General features: G+C 35.9%; 1 protein-coding gene across 16 annotated transcripts in view; it reads left to right on the top strand.

Annotated features, from left to right (window-relative positions):
- The window catches only part of LOC108704156 (regulating synaptic membrane exocytosis protein 1), a 203,831-nt gene extending 183,196 nt beyond the window's left edge, over positions 1-20,635 (top strand). For all 16 annotated transcript variants that reach the window (XM_018240564.2, XM_041563146.1, XM_041563135.1 and 13 more), the window contains 5 exons: positions 8,572-8,713; positions 11,796-11,908; positions 12,295-12,396; positions 16,256-16,395; positions 17,990-20,635. In XM_018240564.2, coding sequence (XP_018096053.1) covers positions 8,572-8,713; positions 11,796-11,908; positions 12,295-12,396; positions 16,256-16,395; positions 17,990-18,208 — 716 coding nt within the window. In that variant the 3' untranslated portion in view covers positions 18,209-20,635. The remainder of the gene's footprint in view (positions 1-8,571; positions 8,714-11,795; positions 11,909-12,294; positions 12,397-16,255; positions 16,396-17,989) is intronic.
- Positions 20,636-22,649: the final 2,014 nt, after the last annotated feature.

Below are 22,649 nucleotides of genomic sequence, written 5' to 3'. Positions count from 1 at the left end.
TCCTGCAGTTAAACACTTATGTGATGCTGATTATACAAAGGCATGAATCTAAATATAGCCTGATCTCATACCAATTGCAACTTTCTTTGTCCATTTAACAAATTTGGGGCAAATTCCCAGAGTAATGACATACTTAAAGGGCCCCTATATATGCTTCATTTTTTAGTATGACTTCTACAGATGTGAATCACAATGTTTATCAAAACCATGATCATCACAGTATATAACCTTCCTGCAGTATTATGATTCTCTGACTAGAAGCCAAAAAAGGGTATGGCTTAGCAACCCAAGGTAGTGTAATACACTCAATGGTATTGCAAATTGTAGGACTGGTTATTGAATACTCAGAGATAGCGTTATTAGAAGAACTTGCCAACCTGCAAAGTCTAACATGAGCTCTGTTATGAATAGCAAATGTGTACAGTATTTGAGAAAAAAAAAGTCATGTGATAGTTCACACTCTGAAAAACATCTACAGGGGCAATTTTTCAATCTAAGAGTATTGAGTATGTGTCAGTGTTCTTCAGATAAATGTTTGCTAAAGGATAGACATAGTGACATTGCGACTAGTTCCACAGGTTTGTACTGCGCCCCAGCGCCATAAAATGTACCTAGAATAACAAACACAAGTGCCAAGTTGCATGTTCCCAATAGCAACCCATCAACAATTAGGATTGAACAGTCTACTAAAAGTTAGAAATGAAAGTAAACTCCTGATTATTTAGCTTCACTATTATATAGTGAACGAGCCCTCTGAAGAATAATAGGAAAAACTTTTTATCAATTTGTATAGCTACAATCGCTCTTTTACATTGTGTATGTGTGTATTAGGGATGCATCCAGGATTTGGTTCAGGAGTCAGCAGGATTCGGCCAAATCCTTCTGCCCAGGCAAACTGAATCCTCCCCGGTGGGGAGGGAAACAAAACAAGGAAGTAAAAATGTTTTCCCCTCCCCCCCTAATTTGCATATGCAAATATGGGGTTCGGCCGAATCCAAAATAGTGGATTCGGTACATCCCTAGTGTGTATAGCCTAAGGCATTTATCCTGCACTAAGAATAGAGCTGGAATGGGGCTACATAATGCTTTTGTGTCCTTATCAATATAGGCTGATCTTGCTGAAGTTTGTGGATTTGTGACAGCTACCACAATTTGGTCACACAACTCTTTAACTAAATTTCAAAGATTCAAATCGGGACCTGCAAGGGACAAAATCGGAACAGTAAAGAGAACATCAGAGTCTGAAGTAGTAGTTCACCCTACTTTCCCAATTTTGGAGCACTCATACAGTGTATTCTGAAACTGTGTGGCTATTTTAAGCAACTTGAATCCCTCCAGTTTCACTAGGGGTGTTTTTTTGTACCCTCTATAGTGCTCTCTTTAGTGGTGCTGGTTCATTGTCTCCTGAATGTACAATCACTGGTCCTATCTCTATTCATAGCCATAGTATGACAATTATTGTTCTGCGTCTCTATGTTTTATTATTATTAGTAGTACATAAAATCAGCTGATTTGTGCTTATTCTGGATGATGTAGTTGGATGTTACAATACTGTGCAATACTTCTTGAATATTACATTTCTAGAAGTTGGTTTTGCAACAATCACACATTAGCAGTATTTGTATTTTGCATATCCAGTGGAAAACCAGTACAGACACAGTATTCTTAGGTAATGGAAATATTAACATATATTTTGGTAAACGCTACCTATATACTCAATGTATTGCCCCATTAAACTGTCAAAACATGGTTTATTATTAGCTTGTGTGCAACAATACACAGATCCAAATGAATTTACTCTTCACACTTTTGGATAACCAGTTGCTGACTGAAAGAGACCACACACAGAGCCAGTGTAAAATCCATATAGCCAAAGAACCATGCCTGCTTATGAACTTATATGCAGAGAGATTTCTTCATTGACACTGTCCAGGATTTCTCTGCAGTGACTAGTGCTGGCCAGAAAATCCCAAAGAAATATGTGCATATCTCTGTACCTGAAGTGTGCATTTGTTTTACTGGGATGATTGCTACAGTGCTAGACTTACTTACTTTCATTATTGAGAGATGTTTGCCAGCACTAATGTTATATAACATTTTATGTCACAAAAAAAGTTGTAACTAGAATTGGAATAACAGATATACATTTGTGAAGCAGTGTCACCAATCCAAAATACATTCTATAAATGGGACTCACAAATAAAGTATTTTAACCAGCTCCATGTTTAATGAAAACACAATACAAAACTGATTCGCTTTTTATACTGCGAGACCTATTTATAATTGCATTCCTCATGGGCAGAGCCAATGTATACTGATGTGTAATGATGGTTTCTGATTTAACAATTAATTAGAAATAATTTTTGTAATTTTTTTCTCCCCGCATGTGATCTGTAGCCTTATCCACAGAGTAGAATGGTGTTTGACTGCTCAAAGCAGACAACGACATTGACACATGTATCAACTTTAATCAATCTGTCACTGTCCACCCCAATGACAAGACGACTATAAATTCTTTGCCTGTGTCAGCGTCTTTATCTGTATACACTCTCCTCATGGCTAAAGCGTATGATTTCCCAAGAGGTCATACATTACTAGTTTGCGCAGATACATCGCCATTGTACATAATCATTCACTACTACTTATGCTTCTTTGAGTGCTGATAGATGGATCACTTATGTAATTCACTGAAGGACTTTGTATTTTTATAGTGACTACCGCTGCTGATTATTTGCATTTTGGTAGAAACAGTTTGTCATCTCTTATACTTTGGAAAAGTGGTTGAATGTCTGACTCGCCTATGCCAATAAAATGCAGGGGCTGATCAGGGAAATACTGTTACTGCTAGTGGAATAGTTCTGCAAAGAAATTTGGTATCAGGCTCTGTGAAATCTGCTGTAAGAGGACTTTCATTTCTGTAGTATTATTGCATGTTATTTCTATAGTGCCAACACATTTTTGCAGAGATTATACATCATTTCCGGCCCAAGGGGAACTCACAATCTAAGGTCCCCATCACATTCATACTATGGTCAATGTAGTTTTTGGGTGTTCTAGGAGATTGATGCAGACACAAGGAGAATATACAAACTCCTTGTAGATATTGCTCTGGCTGGGATTGAATTCAAGACCCCAGCACTGTAAGGGAGGAGTGCTGCCCACTGAGCTATGAAAGAGTATAATCAGTGTAGGAGTTGTAATGTTTATGATCCAAATGCTAGTGGGGCTCTCATCTCATCTTTGTCAGAGCTATGACTCCACCTTAAATGACATTATTCTTACATTGTGTCTCCCAAAATAATTTCAGAAATAGAATTTCAGACTTTGGGAAAAAAAGATTTTTTAAAGAGACAATACATTATGTCATGCACATATTCACACTATTAACTGTAACCTATTTCTCTGTAGATGAGCTGTCTCTGTTTTGAATTATATTTCACTTACAAGCATAATGAACTTCTACAGGGATCCAACAGTTAAAAAGTAGTGGGCATAGTGTTTGTGCCAAGTACAAAAACAAGGCAATATGCCAGAGAAACCTTTAGAAATAGTTGTACTTATTGGAAGAAGGTATTATTTGTCAGTAATGTTACAGTACCATAGGATATATAAAAGCTATATTCTTATGACCACAGACATTCTTTCCACTCAGCATTAGGTTCAAATGACCAATATACAGGTTTTAAAATCTTGAACAACTTTGGAAGTTGTTCTCAACGTGCCAGTAGTGTAAAACACTTCTTTATTATAAAGCTTGAAAAAGTATTGCACTTACAAACAATACTTGTCAGTGTAGGAACTCAGTAAATCACTCACCAGTGGTGTATAACTGAAGCGCTAAATAGTACACTATATACCTTGCAGCCAAGAGCACTGTGATTTTCTATCATTTGTCATTTATCGTATGTAGGCAGACTGTCTCTTAAACAATCCAAAAAAATTTAGCCATTACTGTATGGGATCCCTTATTTGTAAACCCAGTGTCCAGAAAGCTCCAAATTACTCAAATGCCATCTACCATTGAGTCCATTTTAACCAATAACTATTTTTTAAAATAATAAATTAGTACCTTGTATTTGATTGTAATTATGGGGCATAAATACATATTGATGGCAAGACAATCTGTTGAATTTATGAATGTTTTTAGTTTAAGAAAACCCATTCCATTAAACCGAGGATGTAGGCGATGAAGGCATGTAGTCTGAATCACATGACACATTTACATTGCCGACAATGTAAAATATGTTTTTTAAGGCAGATAATGAGAATCTCACCTTCTCGTTCATTCCATTTCTTCTAGTCCCAACATGTCAGTACAGATGGGCAGTATTGCCCCTCTTAAACAAGTAGAGCCTATACTATAACCAATCAAAATTAATCATGACTTATGAGACCTGATTTCCTCTTCACCACTGCTATACACATGCCATAGCATTACAGGAACCGTTATTGATAACTTGAAATGGGAATGACTGACAAGTCAGGGTAAGTAAAATTTTCATTTTCTTCTGTGTCCCTTAATAGTACAGTTGGGATCTATCAAAGCCATGCCCCAAGAACAGTAAGAGTTGGGAATAAAATAACATACGATAAAACGAACAGATGGTAAAAAGGTCTTTAATAACAAAGCCTGCATCACAGCCATGAAACAGGGAAGCTGATATAAGTATAGTACCTGAAAATGAGAGATAAAAACTCACATAAGTACAGGAATGACCTGCTCCAGAACATGTTAAGGGACTGATTCACTTTAGAGACTAGAGGGACCTCAATAATATGGTTATCAAACATTAAACCCCAGCTGGGAAGAATCTTTTGCAAAAAACAAAACATAGATGCCCACTATTGACCACAAACAGAAACCTGGCACTAGCCATCTTATTATTGCTGCCACCCAGGCAACCACCAGCAGGCAAGATTATCCACACCAGAATCTGGCAACAACTTGGATACATCGACCACTAATGCAAGAGCTTCCATCTAGATTCACCAAAAAAAAAAGTATAGCAAGATATCCTACCTCCCTGTTTAGTGGGAGCAGAAAAAATCAGATGTGCTAATAGGTCATGATTAATTTTGATTGGCTATCTTATAGGTCCTACCTCCTTGTCTAGGAGGAGCAAATATTAAAACAAATATTTTATAAAAAATGTCATATTCATATGCACTGACTGCATACAGTATATAAAAAAATAACCAGTGCTTTTTGCTAAAAATTCCGAAAATATCGTGAAATTCGATGGAAAAATCCAAAAAAATTGTGAAAATCTGATTTTTTTTCCCCCGCAAATTTCGGGAAAATGTAATAATAAATAAGCGTAAAAAACCCGAACAGATTTGATCAGAGTTTGTAGTACAAAATATTAAGATAAATTCGGACTTTGATAAATAACCCCCTAAGGCTCCAGTTTACAGGAAGGAGCCAATTTGTCATTAATCAGAATTTTTTGGCACCAATGCCTACCTCAGGAAAATTTAATTTGCAAGAAAGTATGGGAAAAAAATACTGAACTGTTAGCAATCCTTCGAAATCTCCAGTTTGATAATTAATGTCATGTGTCAACTTTCAAACCATTTTGAATTATTTCTTACATATCTGATGTCATTCTGTAGTTCAACATAAGATATAACTGAGTAAATTCAATTTCTAAGAGTTTCTTAGCTGACCCCCCTTTAGCTTGGATTGTTCCTGACCAAAAGCACTCTTCTTCTCTTACCCTGTGTGCATTGTGGTAGCAGGTATTACTACTCCTAATCACCACCACCACCATCGTAAAGCTATATCTAATTACATATTGGATCTATTGGGACCTGGGATAAGGTTTTTCTTTCTGTAATTTGGATAATCATATCTCAATTCTAAAAAAAACTTTAAATAAACCAAAAACACAGCATGATCACAATATGAGTCTTATATTCAGAAACAGAGCTCCTGCAACATGGTAGGGTTTTTTCAGTTTAACCAGTAAACAGCTGGATTCTAGAACATAAAACGACGCTCATTTATTTTACAACGGATAAGGGGACAAAATCTATACAATTCTACTGAACTTTCTTTCAGGATAATTGCGATAAAATCATTATTATTTGTCCTAAACCTCAGTAAAAAACTATTGACTAACATGACCTTCAATGCAATGAACTTGAAAAAAAATCTTAATAGCAGACAGCAAAGATAAGAATAAAAAACTATTAGATTAAGGAAAGTGTTTTATCGTGGCACAGCATATACTTGATATATTCTGTGAAGTGGTAATAAAAAAATGTCAAATTTAAAAAAAATCTGTTTGTGGGTGTACCCAATTAACCCACTGGTTCTGGATTTACTTCTCATGCCAGTTGATAAGTTCCATTAAATACAGAGCCCCTGCACCCCCTAAAATGAGGCAAAACAGTGGGATATTGGGATCACAGAATTATCCATTTATTTTAAAAAAAATTTAAAAGGAGTATTTATACATTATGCAATACTGAAAGCAATAGTCCTCAGGGTAGGAATCTGTAAAAGCAGTAGATCACTACTCTTACTAAAAGTTCCCACAGTATTATTTGTAAATATCTGACCATTCCAGGAAACTGAATCTGAACTATCATTTAAAGGAAAAAGCACCAGGGAATAAACATTGCATACAAAATAAAATGTTTATCTCAAAATATTTTTTTTTTTTTGTGGAACTGAAGCTATTACTTATTAGACCTCTGAACCTGTCTATTTTTAGATTTCATGTTTACACCCACAATCTAAAAATAATAGCTAAAACTAAACAAGAGAAATATGAGATATATATATATATATATATATATATTCTATATAGGTATGGGATTTATACATGTGCTTAGGAAATATTTTTGTCTTGATTAAGTGTTTTTTCCATAATGTTGTAGCTCACCTTTAAATTAACTTTGCATGGTGTAGAGACAGTGATATTCTGAGACAATATGCAATTGTTTATTTACCCTCGCAACCAGGCAGTGATTTGAATGAGCTACTGTGAAATGAATAGGAGAGGGCCTGAATAGAAATATAAGTAATAAAAAGTAACAATAAAATCAGAAACCTACAGTGAACCCCCATTTGAAAGATGGAAAGAGGCAAAAGAGGAGGGCAAATAATTTAAAAACTATTTTAATTTTATTATTAATTAAGACCAATTGAACAACTGCAAAGAATAGAACACTCTATAACATACTAAACACATTTTAATAAACCCATTATGATTTTGCCATCAGCTTGGGTCAAGCTTATGTAACTAGTATCAGTATTAAGTACAAAGAAAATATACCATTTGTTTGAATATGAACATGCTCTAAAGTTCTGTGGCAGTGTAAATAGATCTGCTAAACTAGATCCAGTGCTGCCCAAGGTTTTCCTTTTCATGGTCCAATTATTTCACATGTTTTGGGGCTGGATTATTATAAAGCAATGATGTTATGTAAAAAGAGGTTTAATGAGACGTGCTGAGGACTATAGGGGACTCAGTGAGTAGCTTAATTGTTGCATACATGTAATATAAGAGTGCTATTGATCATCTTCTACAAGGTTCGGGGTCCCAAAAAGATTGCATCAGAGGACCAGAAATTATGCGACTGTGAAGAAGAACCTTGAGTGAAGAATAGCGAATTGAGGACTAGATTCCTAAGTGTTTTTTGGTAGCACTTTATAGATAGTGTTAGCTACCAGAGCAGCCCTACACTCCCAACCACAACCAAGAAGATATATTGGGTATATATTTGGACACATCTGCCTTTCAGGTTCTCTGTTACTTAAACTGGTTCATTAATCATGTAGCTACAGCAAAATGGAGATGCTATTATCCTGCATGTCACCAGGCAACAAGGTGTTATTATAACTTTAGTTTGGTTTTATACAGACAAAAGTCTGCACTTGTTTTGAATTCTGCAGGAGGTTGAGGGGTCCCTTGCACTTTTCAATGTAATAACGCTAATACACTAATTTGCAACTATATTTATTGCATTGTATGTATTATGTTTCCCTAACCTGTTAGTGTTGATGTTTGTACAGCTACAGCTAAATATAAATCTATATATACATATATATATATATATATATATATATATATATATATATATATACATACACATAGTTATATAAATACAGATTTGCACTTGCAAATAGTTTGAAAAACAGGATGCTTGTAAATACTTTAAATTAAATCTACAAATTAAATGGCTGAACCTTAAACAATTGGAACACCTTAATAGCTATACTCTGCACAAATACGTTTGGACAGGCAATCTTTCCGCAAAATAATCCTGCAGGTGCCGTCAATCCTGTCAGTGCTCACAGGCTGCTTCCCGCTGTGGTCATATTAAAAGAATTAATATAACCCCGATAAATTATTCATGGAAAGAGATATTACTTAACTTAAAATGAGTTAATTCATAATGTGCCATTGTGCTTTTGTTTACTCTGCAGAGAAATATTACAGATGGAAAACTAACACATTTACCATTTGCTTCTGTATTAATTCAGCAGAAATGTTTAACAGTGTCAGGCAGGAGGAGGGGGTATGGGTATTAATCTCAGTACAATGCAATTTATCTTTATAGATTCTGGCAACAAGAAATTAAAAAGTACTATTCAAAGAAGCACAGAAACAGGCATGGCAGCAGAAATGAGAAGTCGGATGGTTCGGCAGCCGAGCCGAGAGTCAACAGATGGGAGTATTAACAGTTACAGCTCAGAGGGCAAGTAAGTAATGATACAATTATCTGTTCTGCATTCCTGCAACTGGGTTCTTTCATATGATGTCAGGGATTGTAAATGAATATATACATTTATATTCATTTAGGTTCAACACATTGACTTAGCATAAAACTCTTATATAAACTGATAAAAACTCCAATGCAAAAAAGAAAAGGAAATAAAATCTGCAATGCTGTAGGGGCCAAGGGAATTTTAGGCTTTTAGACTTAATTTTATTTTTAACCCTCATACTGTTAGGCACGTAAGAATAAGTATATCCTTTGCAATGGGAATAGGCTCAACCATTTAGTTTCGAAGTAATTGCTGATGGGACTTTGGACAGAGACCTCAGATGTGAAATGAGAATGGTTTTCTTGAAGATCGCCACAGCCAGTTCAGAATACATATCTAGAGACTGACAAGTGTTTGATATGTTTTCCTTTATTATGAAGTCCTGAAGACTGGTTAAATGAGAAGGGCAATTTTAAAAAGCCAGGGTCTTACATTAGGGATGTCTTAAAATCATTTCATTTTAGTTAACGTAATTAAGGGGATCAAAAAAATTTTCTACGCGCAGACTTTCATTCCCCTGTCTGTTCCCTAATTTGCAAATACAAAACAAGGTTCCGTTTGAGATTTGGTCAAATCCATCCTGAAACATTCTGTGTATGCCTAATCCCAAAAATAGATTGATCGTAGTTTCCTATGAGAACACCCAATGGAAGCTGACCACTGCTTCCAGTAATACAAATGAAGAATTAAACTTCTGTAAGCCCTACCCTTTTTTAATTGCTGGAACATCATCTAACTACAATTTGTAACCCACTCATGGTAAGGACCATTCATGTAAAACACCTTTGAAATGATAGTGTCTCTTTAACATATGACATATATGTACCAATCATTCACTGGCATAAAGTGCTGCCAACATATTTCTGCAACTAACATAAGGTTATAACATGTTTAATACAAATATCAGTAAAATTAACTGATAGATATACAGACAGACAGACAGACAGACAGACAGACAGACAGACAGACAGATAGATAGATAGATAAATTATTGCAAAAAAAACAAAAAAATAATACAATAAAAAAAGGAAAATATTCCTGTTGAGTGCAGTCCTTTTATTGTTATTGCTATACAATGTACCTATACCCAGGTAAGCTGTTTGAGTGCTCCTCCATACAGATGGAGCTTGCACTCACAGGTCTTAAAAGAAATTTTCAAGTGTTTATTGGATCAAAAAACAACTAAAGTTTCGTCTAGCACTCTAGCATTTCTCAAAGTTATATGTGTGTGTGTGTGTGTGTGTGTGTTTGTGTTCTGTATATGTATATATTTTTATATATTTTTTATTTTATTTTTTTGTGCTTAATATATTTTGAACATTGAAGTTTCAGTAAGTTTTCAGTTTTATTACAAAAAAATTGAATTACAACATTGAAAAATGCTCTGTTTGGAGTAACCCTATTTATTTATGCTTCCAAAGCGTACCTTCATACCAGGAATATAAAAATGAGCACTTACTTTAATGTTGCTGTGAGCAACATCAATGGGTGTGGTGAGCAACATGTTGCTCACGAGCCATTGGTTGGGCATCACTGATCTAGAAAAAGGCAATAAATCCAACCAAAGCTTCTCTGATTTGATGCAGAGGGGGAATAAATTCCTTCCTTACTCCAAGATGGCAATCAGAGAAAAATAAATCATTCAAAGTATGAGGAGGTAGTCTTCATTTCATGTAAAAACCTTACAAAGCTATACTCTTGTGTGAAAATGTATTTAAATACATTGCCTGTGCAAAACAATAATAGTGAAGCTCCAAAATGGCAGTTTCATCAAAGATAATTGGACAGTTTTATATTGTATGCAGCGTATCTTAACAGATGGAGGAACAGTTCATTTTGAGAAAAAAATGTATGAAGTAAGCAGAATAAGTTACTATGAATCAGCCTGATTAATTGGCATTTGTCTGACCAGGTTGTAAATGAAGGCATGTGTAATTAATTAACTCATTACATTTTCAATTAATTCTCACTCTAGTGATTGCTATAAATCTTTCTAAAATATGAAAAAAAAGCATAGATAGAAAGCTATTGGACTGGACTTTGCCGGTGATATAATATTACTGTTGATGACAGCAGATGAAAGGTCCTGAGATACTCTAAATCCTTGAGTAGCACTCTGAACTTGCATATACTAAATGCAGAATTATGAGCTAAAGGACCTCAGAAGTGGGGCAGGACATTTCTATATTTCATTTAAATGTTTTATTTGCATAAAGTTGCCATTGGCTATTTATTTTTTACAAACATCTGTGCTTGGGGCCCCCTCACTGTGATTTTGACAGCAATCATTTGGCATGAAGGAGGTATAGTTGGCAGATCATTCCACAGATCACTGAAGGCAAATAAGCCCCTATGAACTCTCTATTTATTGACTGACATTACGGGGGTTATTTATCAAGGTCCAAATTTATCTCAATATCGGCTGCTACAAACTCCGATCTAAGCCGCTCGGGTTTTTAAGTGCTTATTTATTATTACATTTACCTGAAAATTACCTTTGCGGGAAAAGCTCTCATTTTCACGATTTTCCCCGAAAACTCTGAATTTTTCAGAGTTTTCACCCGCAAGCTCCGAAAACATCATGAAATTGCCCAAAACCCCCGACACAACCAAAAATCAATGGGACTGTTCCCATTGACTTTTATGCTATCTCGACAGGTTTGAAATGCTGTGTTTTTAAATGCAAGCTTTTTAGCTCTCAGGGTTTAATAAATTCCAAAAATGTTTTGATTTTTTTTTAAAAGCCTATTATAACACAAAAAAATGTTCGCGTATTTGGAGCTTAGTAAATAACCCCCTAAATACAAGGCCCTCATCTTTCTGCTTTTATTTATGATTATAAGTATTATTATGCTTTTTAGGTGCTTTTATATGAGGCATAGCTGTTCACAGAACTATTTGCAATGAGCACCAGTCAAAAACGGTGACGCTAACAAGAGTTTGAATGAATTGTTACATAATAAAATTATTTCTGTGCATAACTCAAAATATTAATGTGTTTGTTTTTCCTTGGCAGTTTAATTTTTCCAGGGGTGAGATTGGGGGTTGATAGCCAATTCAGCGATTTTCTGGATGGACTAGGACCAGCACAACTTGTAGGCAGACAAACGTTAGCAACTCCAGCAATGGGTAAGAAGGAGCTGCTTTTTGACATATTTTGTTGTTTGAAACAGGAGGACAAATGCATAAACTTTTCTAAGCAAGAACTGCCTGTATGAGAACTTAATGAATTATGATTATAAAAATGAAAGCAGTAGAAGTATTTATATATGATAAATCGTAACATGTGTTGCGTTATTATTCAAGAAACATCAAACAGACCGTATATTTAAGTTCTGTATCCACATAGCATCTAATACAAAGTGTTTTTTTGATTCCAGCTTCCATAAAAAACTGTTTTTATACTTGTTCCTTACTGGTGGTTTGAGAATGTTTGGATCTCATTAACTAATGTGGCCCTTTTCTTCACTGTAAACTGCTGTAATGGCTATAAATAATAAAATGTTTTTTTTCAGGGGATATTCAGATTGGAATGGTAGATAAAAAGGGGCAGTTAGAAGTGGAAGTTATACGAGCAAGAGGTTTAATACAAAAGCCAGGCTCTAAATCAACTCCAGGTGAGGAAAAGAAAGTTATTATTGTCATTAATAAATCTGCATGATACAAAAAGACTTTTTTGTCATTATATAATAACGTTAACACGAGACATCCGGTCACTGATAGCTAGCTATACTATTTCTTATAAAAACGGTACACATTTTTTAATTAAAGTATATTGGAGATAGGTTTCTTTTTCATTAAAGAAAGTAGAAATGGGATTTTATTTTTTTGCCTTTCCTTGTCCTTTAATGATTCTTTAACAGTAAAGAAGGTGCAGTGCACAGTCCAGCCTGATCTCCATTGCCTTGATTTTAAAATGCACTCTGCTTATTGTTTTCATTACAAAAGTATAGCTTTTATAATGTATCGCACAGACTGATAAAACTACACCAATCCAGTTGACACTGGGCATTGCACATGATAATGTTCTATTTGGTTGCCTTTGATCACCCATAAAAATGTGCTCTCTCCCTACAAATCCTTATTGCTTCTGGAGACAGCTTGGAACTCAGCAGGAAATGTTCCAAAAGATGTTGGTCATATTGGAAGCAGTGTAGAAGAGGTGCAAAAATCTGTCAGTATACTATTGGTTACATAATGTTAGGGGCCGATTCACTAACTTCGAGTGAAGGATTTGAAGGTAAAAAACTTCGAATTTTGAAGTTTTTATTTGGGCTACTTCGACAATCGAATGGGCTACTTCGACCTTCAACTACGACTATGACTTCGAATCGAAGGATTCGTAGTAAAAATCGTTCGACTATTCGACCATTCGATAGTCAAAGTACTGTCTCTTTAAAAAAAACTTCGACCCCCTAGTTCGCCATCTAAAAGCTACCGAAGTCAATGTTAGCCTATGGGGAAGGTCCCCATAGGCTTGCCTAACTTTTTTTGATCGAAGGATATTCCTTCGATTGTTGGATAGTTACGATCGAACTATCTGCGTTAAATCCTTCGACTTCGATATTCGAAGTCGAAGGATTTTAATTCCTAGTCGAATATCGAGGGTTAATTAACCCTCGATATTCGACCCTTAGTGAATCGGCCCCTTAGTGTACAGTATATTGGCCTTTTAAAATACCTCATATTTTGTCTGGTAATGTCGAAATGAATGTTGATTCTATGCCCTTGTGAGGCACTCAACTGCTATCCAATGTTGCTTTTCTGAAAAGCTCAAAATGTTCATGCTTCATCAGGGTGCAAAAAGATAGGGGACGAGGTCATTTCACTAAGCAGTTTCTTAAAAGGCAATGAAATAACAGGAACATTTTATAGATAGCTAACAACGGGCCATATTTTATTATTAGTTATTATTTGTCCTTGTCAGTACAAAACTATTTTAGACATGGATTTAGTCAAGAATTGATTGCCAAATATATTTTTATATAATGATGCCAACAATAACCCACCCCTTTAAACGGATTAAGCAAATAGGTTTTTTGCTGTATATTGGTGGTTCCTTTATTCATATTACTTTTTAGGCTGTGGGCACACGGGCTGAAGGGCTCCACTATTCCGAGCCTGCATATTTTTGCTGACTGAGAAATGTGGATCTGCTCCGCGTCCCTGCTCAATTGATTTGAATCTGATCCATCAGCGTGTGCACGCAGCAGAGATCAGACCAGAGATGCCTCCTTTCACGTATTTGAGCTGACACCCACATACGATCTGCTGTGTGAGTGCACACACAGGTGGATCAGATTAAAATCAATTGAGCAAGTACTCGAGGTGGATCCACTTCAGAAAACAGAATATATACCTAGAACAGAAGAATTTTTCTTGTCGCTCTTTGCTTATTTGATAAATTTGGTAATAAAAAAGTCTTGGGGAGTATTTGGTAGCCTGTTCTCCCATCAGTTATGCTTTCAGGAAAGAAAGATAGAAAAGTTAAAAGACGACAGCAGCTATTAAGGATGTTTTGCCATTAGCCTGTGTCATCACTCCTGTATAAACACACATAACTCTTTATTGTTCCTTTAGATTACAATGGCTTTAAAAATCCTTTTCTATTCCCACTGCACTGTTTGTACTTTCTAAAGCAATCATAGATTTGCCAGATATCAGCTAAAATATTTTCTGGTTGGGACTCAAGGCTCAAGGGTGCTTTTAAAAATAACCTCTCAATTACATTTAAAACCCTGTAACATAAATCATTCCGTATGGCCAAAGTTCTTCTCTCACATGTCAAATTTGCAAATTTTTATGTTATTTTAGGCATCTTCTCCTTTTTCATTAAATGCTTGCTTAAAACATGTTTTATATTCATGGTCAGCATTTCTAATAATTCTTGGACAGCACTAGAGACAACTTCCAACATGTAGTGCAAACTAGTAGACAGTCTAGTGGAGAAAGTGACCCTAATTCATTTAATTGATTGCAGTTAGTTAGAAAACGAACTATAATCCAGCAGATTGTTTTATGGACAACAATGCCCAAGCAAGCCAGAACAAAGCACAAAATGTTATATAAGAATTTAAGAGTATAAGAGTTGTAGGTTTATTGTAATGTGTTAATGTATATTAACCTTTTCCCAATATCTTAGACTATATAGACTCTTGCTTGTGACATACTGTATGCAGAGTATACAGGCCATATTTCAACAAGGATATTTTTGGCGTTAGGGATGCACCAGATAATAATGCAAAAGTCTTGAGAATGGTCACACGTTAGAGTTGAAATAGAATTTGTACCACACTTTTCTGCACTTTTTTTTAACTTAAAGTATTCTTGATATTGACATCCATTCACTCATAGACAAAACATTGAAGTTGATACAATAAAAACAAATCTCTATGTCAGCAACAGGGCTATGAGGTTCGTACATAAATCCTTCAACTCTGACTATTCATTTTATGGTACCTCCGACTCTTCTGTTTTTAAAGGACCAGTAGCATCAAAAACTGAAAGTATATACTGTAAAAGTAATTAAAATATAATGTACTGTCCCATTGCACTGGTAAAACTGGAGTGTTTGCTTCAGAAAGACTAATATGGTTTATATAAATAAGCTGCTGTGTAGCCATGGGGGCAGCCATTCAAGCTGGAAAAAGGAGAAAAGGTACAGGATACTTAGCAGATAACAGATAAGCCCTGTCCAATACAATGGTGTTTTATCTGTTGTTTGTTAAGTAACTTGTACATGTTAATTAGTTTAAACCGCTTTCATATTTTGGTGCTACTGTTCCTTAATGTATTTTCCATGTAAAGTATACAACATACAAGGCATTTCATCACTGCCAAAACTCACAGCTATAAACAGCATTATTTGGTTATTCTAAACCAAAGTTAAACTACATAAAACAAAAACAAAGCCTAAAACAATTTATATATTAAACCTGGCATATAGCTGTAGAATAGCTGTTAAATACAATCAAAAATCAACTAAAGCATTGTTCGATATATTTTTGGCGACCCAAAATTGCTTCCATCTGAACGTCTCTGACTATACATATAGTTTAACAACTGATAAATACCATTATTTTTGTACAAGTGAGAGAGGTTAAGGACTAGACACTAGAGCAGCATTTCAAGTGCCCAGCTTTCTTAGTTCGAAATAGAGCTTCTTTTATTATTGCTTGTATCTCCCATCATGCAGTTTTATTCTTGCAGCTTATACAGCCCAGTTACCTGTAGATCATTTGGGTGTCCCTATGATCCTTAGAGCTTTAGCTATCACCTAGCAGTGGCACTGCCATTACATTTTAGTTTTCATAATTTATGGATTGCATCAGAGCCATCATTTTATTCCAGTGAGTCATAGAGCCATCGTGGAGAGTGAAAAGGGCAATATGCAGTATAGTAATAACTGTAGCAAACTGTAGCAAATCCATTTAAACAAATCTTATTTTCTTATCTTATTTTTACCTTTTATTTCAGCTCCTTATGTAAAGGTATATCTTTTAGAAAATGGAGCGTGTGTAGCCAAGAAAAAGACAAGAATTGCACGGAAAACCCTGGACCCTCTTTACCAACAGAACTTGGCTTTTGAAGAAAGTCCACATGGGAAGGTCCTTCAGGTAAAATTTAAAAAAATGTTTAATCAACACCTGTATATTTGATTAAACTGCTGCTCACCTTAATAAATAGGGGCTCTGTGTGGATATATATTTATTCAAGGAAATGTCCCGGAAGCCACTGAGTGGATCATTGGAGGATCAGTATGTACCATTTTTTTTACTATGTCTATTAAATAAAGATACTCTTTGACTTTTATATTTAGTAGCTTCCAGGACATTTCCTTGAATAATTTTCCTATAGTGTTTTGGGAACTGTGGCAAAGTCCTAGAGCTTCTGTTGCCCTGTATGGACTGGCAAACTGGACTACCCCCTAAATTAAGAGTTATTCTTTATTTCTCTGTGTGGATGTAGCCTAGGGCCCCACACGTCATGAATCCGTCACTGCCTGAAATAAAATGACACCCTGCTCTTTAAATAGCTAACTATTTGTTATAAATGTACTATGAGCTATCTTCCATAACCCTGTATTCCTTCACTTGCTAAAAAGCGACCCAACCCCTTCTTAAAGCTATCTAATGTATCAGCCAGTTGTACAGGTTGATACATTAGATAGCTTTAAGAAGGGGTTGGATTACTTTTTAGCAAGTAAGGGAATACAGGGTTATGGGAAATAGCTCATAGTACAAGTTGATCCAGGGACTAGTCCGATTGCCATTTTGGAGTCAGGAAGGAATTTTTCCCCCTCTGAGGCAAATTGGAGAGGCTTCAGATGGGTTTGTTTTGCCTTCCTCTGGATCAACTGGCAGATAGGCAAGTTAAAAAAAGTAAAAAGGTTGAACTTGATGGCCGTGTGTCTTTTTTTCAACCTAACTTACTATGTTACAATGAAAATGTAATATTTGGGTTGTAAACATAAGTGTAAAATGTATGCATAATTAAAGAAAATTTACAATATACATTGCTTTACGGATTAGAGGTTTCAATGATTATGAAGTTATGTGTTAATGTAACTGATGCTGAAATCAATATCCATCTCTCCATTCAGGGCCAGATTTACATAGCAGGTGCCCCTAGGCCCGCTGTCGTTCATCGCCCCGTCCCCTCCCTTTAATTCAATCAAATTTTCATCATCAGGACCAGAGAACTGGTCCTGCGCCTCCCCAGTGTTTCTGAACCAATGTGGATGTGGTTGGGCTTCATGCCGCCCCCTAAAATCTTGCTGCCCTAGGCCCGGGCCTTGGTGGCCTCTCCACAAATCCAGGCCTGTCTCCATTGCTAGCCTCTATATTTCTGATCCTGACTACGTGCCATTGCAGCAATGTTGCAGTAGTCAGCTCTTCTCCACCCAATATTCTCACAATGCTCAACAAATTTACACCATTCTCCTGCTTAACAGGTCTTTTAACAACAGGAAATTGTGGAAATTAACTGGAGTGCATATGTCTATTGTATATTGGGAGAGGGTGGGGATAATAGTTCTGCTTGAGTTTCTGTGCCCCCTCCACATGGCTTGTCAGGTGGTTGTCTTCTAGTATACAGTATATAATACACTACTATATATGCCGCAATGCATAAAGTGCGAATTTTAGAATTTTCTCTCATTATTAACGGAAAGTGATTGTACTACTCAGATATCTTTTTTTTCTTTTAAAGGTAATTGTCTGGGGAGACTATGGTCGAATGGATCACAAATCCTTTATGGGTGTTGCACAGATTCTTTTGGAAGAACTCGATCTATCAAGTGTGGTGATTGGATGGTATAAATTGTTTCCGCCTTCGTCATTGGTGGATCCAACGCTGACACCCCTTACTCGTAGGGCTTCCCAATCATCTCTTGAAAGTTCTACAGGTCCTCCTTCCATACGATCGTAATGAACTCGAAAGCAGTTTACCTGATATAACCCCCATGTTAATGCCCAATAAAAGAGTCAGAACAATATATTTACATGATCAAAAGCATTGCTGGAGAACAGACAATCACTTATTTTTTTGCCTGGAATAGTGATCCAAAAAAAAAAAAAAGTGTAAGAATAAGAATAAAAAAAAAACATAGAGAACCATATTTATTGGTAGAAATAAGATTATACGTACTGTAAATGGAAAAACAGTTAAGCCCTAATGAGAGTCACACATGCTCAAGAGGGTTGGCTAAGGTGACATTAAATTACAAACTGGAAGCTTTCACTCTGTTAAAAAAATGTTTGCGACACATTTTTACAGAACATGAGCAGTGTTATCATATTGGTATTTCAACATTTTTATACTTGTTGGTTCCATTTTTTTTTATCGATGTGTTAATCCGCCAATTTCATACAAAAGCATTTGTGATACTCCTCACAGAAACTTGCTTTTGCCCTTTTTTTTATTGATTTATTAAAATAAAAAAAAAGGAGCATTAGAGAATTAAATGATGGATATTGTTCTGTATAAATTTTCCCAGCTGCCTGAAATACAGTGACTTTGAGAAGCACTGCTATGTAGTGCGGTCCTGTTAAATAACCTTGCTTTTTTCATGTAGTGTTAACGCATTTTGAAAACCACAGATGTATTTTGTGTAGTATAAAGCATGTTGTAATAACATTGGAGCACAGTGTTTGTTCTGCACTAAAACCCATCCCCATTCTCTGACATCAGGGCTAGGAATAAAGGCAGTTGCTGCAAAGCAGCAGTCTTGTGAAACAAAGCCTTTTTCCACCCCCCGCACTTTGGCCATCTTTTCTTCTTACACCAAAAGTGAATAGCAGCGCAACACTGGCTATGAATGCTGCCATTATTTCAATGCTACCTGGATCATTTCTTTGCCAACATCATACCACATTTTGAACCAATCGAAAATTGCCAAGCTGTTTGCGTTAGTGCTTGTGTCAATGCAGGGGATTGTGGCATACATGACTATTTATGGATGTTTGTTAAACAAATACACACAAAAAAGGAGGATAAAATAAGCAGAAAACATTTTTGTTCCTCCGTTCCATCGAATTTTGTTTGTAAATCTTGGATTGCGGTATAAATGATACTTCTGTTCACAATGTTTTGCATGGGAGAGTTCTGACGACGTCTCTCTGTAACTAATGCCGAGTTTGATGCAAGAGTCCATTCCTTCAATTATATATATATACCCGTCACAGTGTTTTCATTTTGCAGCCAATCGGTTTACTTGTTTTTGTGTGTAAACTTGTGTATTTTTTCCATCCCGGATTACTGACTAATAATAGGGATGCGCATATGACACTTTGAGCTGTACCCAGGCTTCCTTGATATGTGTCGCTTAAGACGCTGTCACCTGTCCTGGATAGAGCATGGTATGAGCTATATAAAATAAAAATAAAAAAAATCACTGGTAATCCCAGTTCTGCACTTACTAATGTTTTTATCCGATTTTAGTTTACATTTGTTTGAGACTGATGCAAGCACAATGCTTGACTTTTTTTTAATGCAATGTATTTTACTTTTTTTGGAGAGAAAAAAAAAACAACCCTCACATATTAATTAGGATTTCCTCGTGTTATTTCTTGGCTTGACAGTGATTTTCTGTACATGTCCGACAATACTGCAGAGTGCATTGACATCATTTCTTTCTTTTATGGCCCATTGCATTTTGTGATCCCAAAACCAGAGCAGCATGACTTGGAGCTATTCAGAGCTGCATGCAAGTTTTGTAAAAAGAAACAAACAAACCACAAAAAAAAAAAGAGACTAAATAATGTGTGTTAGTTCCAGATAGGCCAGCTAGTGTGTTGCATGTACTTGTACAGTTTGCTCGTAATTCTAACGACATAACCAAGAAATCAAAGCCATCCATTTTTCTTATAGACATTTTGCCGTTTTTTTGCCAGACTGGGAGATTTGGTCTGGTGCTAAATGTCTATAGATGGACTTTATTTTTTACCCTATGGAATTGTAATGTAGTACGGACCAAATCCTTTGAATAAATATTTTGGTGTAGATTCCTACTGTGGGGCTGTAACACATGTAGAAATTGTGTACACACTAGGTTTTGAATCATAGACATACTGCCTGCACCAAGTGAATTATTTCTTGTTAATAAACAGTCTGAAACTATTATGCCCGTATTTCCATAGGGCAAGGATAGACTACTGATTGACCTGCTGAGCAGGAATAACTGAAGCACTGGTGCACTAATAGATTATGTACTGTCTTAGTGGCCAAAACAAACAAATAATAATTGGGTAGTATCTTTCTATTTTGACCACTTGTCTTAACACTCCCCTGTGCTTTTAAATGAACTTCCAACTCATGTTATGTAAACATGTTTAATAAAATTTACTTTTCATGTCATCCACTGTTGTCTTTTGCTTAAATAGGCGAGAGGATGCGCGGAGGAAACGAAAATGCAGCTCAATGCATAACAAGTCGGTTTTGCTCGCTAGATAACTTTGTTCAGTGCTGGTTACGTTGTGTGATCTCATTATTTATAGGTTAGTGATATATAGTGATAGGCGAATTTATTAGCCAGGCGCAAATTTCTGTGATTCGCTGCTGGCGAATAAATTTGCGAAACCACCGCGAAAATTCGGCGGCGTCAAAAAAAATGAACGTTGGCGCAATTTTGCCAAAAATGGCGCAGTTTCACTAATTTTTCGCTGTTTCACGCATTTCCCAGGAAATTCGCAAATTTTTTGCCGAAGCGAAACGCTCCAAATTCGCCCATCACTAGTGATATATTTCACTGAACTTTCCATTTTACATGGATCACATATAGTAGTATAACACATAATAGTCACAAGCAATTGCAGGTGATTCAAATGACAGTTTGGTTCTGCAGATTTGGGCTGCTAGAACATGACATTTAAAGGCAGAAAACAACTGAAGTGCCATTACCCTACAGAGATCTAAGTATAATGGCACAACATATTTACTGTCTTCATTAAGTCTATGGTGCATAGCTGGCCATTAAGGGAAGTTAAGACTGAACATTATGCTCAGTAGGTACAGTAATGCATTCTCAGACTAGAATACAAAGAGGACATTTTCTGATTTTACAGAAAACACTTTTTGGGGACTAAAGGTAGTTCAATTTAACTCCTATCTATATATATTTGCTATTGCTCCTCCATATCAATAGCACTAATGAATGGTTGTTGCACTATTTTAAAGTTGACCCCTTTGTTTTCTTCTGTTAGTGAGTGGAAATACAAATAAATGTCAAAATAATCATAGTCAAAAAAATGTCTGAAGGAAATAGGTTCCAGTTCCACAAGCTTCCTGAACTGTTCCACTGAATCACTACATGTTATAAAGTAATGTGATGCTACCATTCCTCTACTGTTGATACAACAGAACCCCCATTTTATGTTTGTGAGGGGACCAGGAAAAATAAAGTAAAATCCAGGAAAATGTAAATTCGCGGAATTGTGTTAAAGCAACTTAGGGGTCCGTTTACTAAAGTGCGGTAAATCTGACTTTAAGTTTCCGCATGTTATCGCTGAGAATATTTTTACGCCAGAATATTCGCAGCGACTAAGTTTACTAAACAGCGATGCGCTCAGAAGTCATTGCGATCACTTGCGGTAACTACGTTAAGGAACCAGCTTACGTTAGCGGTAATTTTAGCGAGTTGCGAATTTTCTGGCGAAAAATTGCGTTTTTGCGAATATTTATGCTATAAAATAGTCTTGTTTTATGGCGGTTATTATGGCAATTTTTACTGTGACATTTATGGCCAGAAATGCATCTTCAAAACTTATAAACTTTATTGACTGATGATTATACCATCCAACAACATCACCAGAGTAATACCAATCAAACATGTCTGCATCATATAAACTCTTCTGCCAATAGAATCATAGGAAATGATACCAGTCAATCTCTTTGCTTCATAGAAATGCACAGTTTAATGTAGCCAATCCCAATGAAACCAAAAAGTGTAGAGGCTGACGAATCCTTGGACTGTGATGCCGTTGCCAATAATACGACTCTGAGCTGAAACTGCTGCTGTTGCACCAGATAGAAGCAGAAGCCAAAACATCCTGTCAGCAATAGCTACAGATCTCTCTCCTGTCAGCAAAGAATGATGGGTAAAAAAAAAACATTATTATGGGATATTTCCTGCCCCTTGAGAATTTTCTGGCAGAAAAAATACTTTTACGCCACTTCATATGTGGCGGTAAAAGTTTGCGAATATTCTGGCGTTAATTTTGTCTTTAGCACATTTCGCTGTTTAGTAAACCATGCGTTAATGTGTACGTAGCGTTATTTTCAGCAAATGCGATAACTGGCGAACAATTATTCTTGCGCAAGAAAATTCGCAAATTTATATTTACCGCAGGTTAGTAAACTGGCGATAACATAT

This window comes from Xenopus laevis, chromosome 5L (assembly GCF_017654675.1).
Source record: "Xenopus laevis strain J_2021 chromosome 5L, Xenopus_laevis_v10.1, whole genome shotgun sequence".
Taxonomy (NCBI): Eukaryota; Metazoa; Chordata; class Amphibia; order Anura; family Pipidae; genus Xenopus; species Xenopus laevis.
Note: the sequence above shows the minus strand (reverse complement) of the source record. Positions and strands in the feature narration are given on the sequence as shown.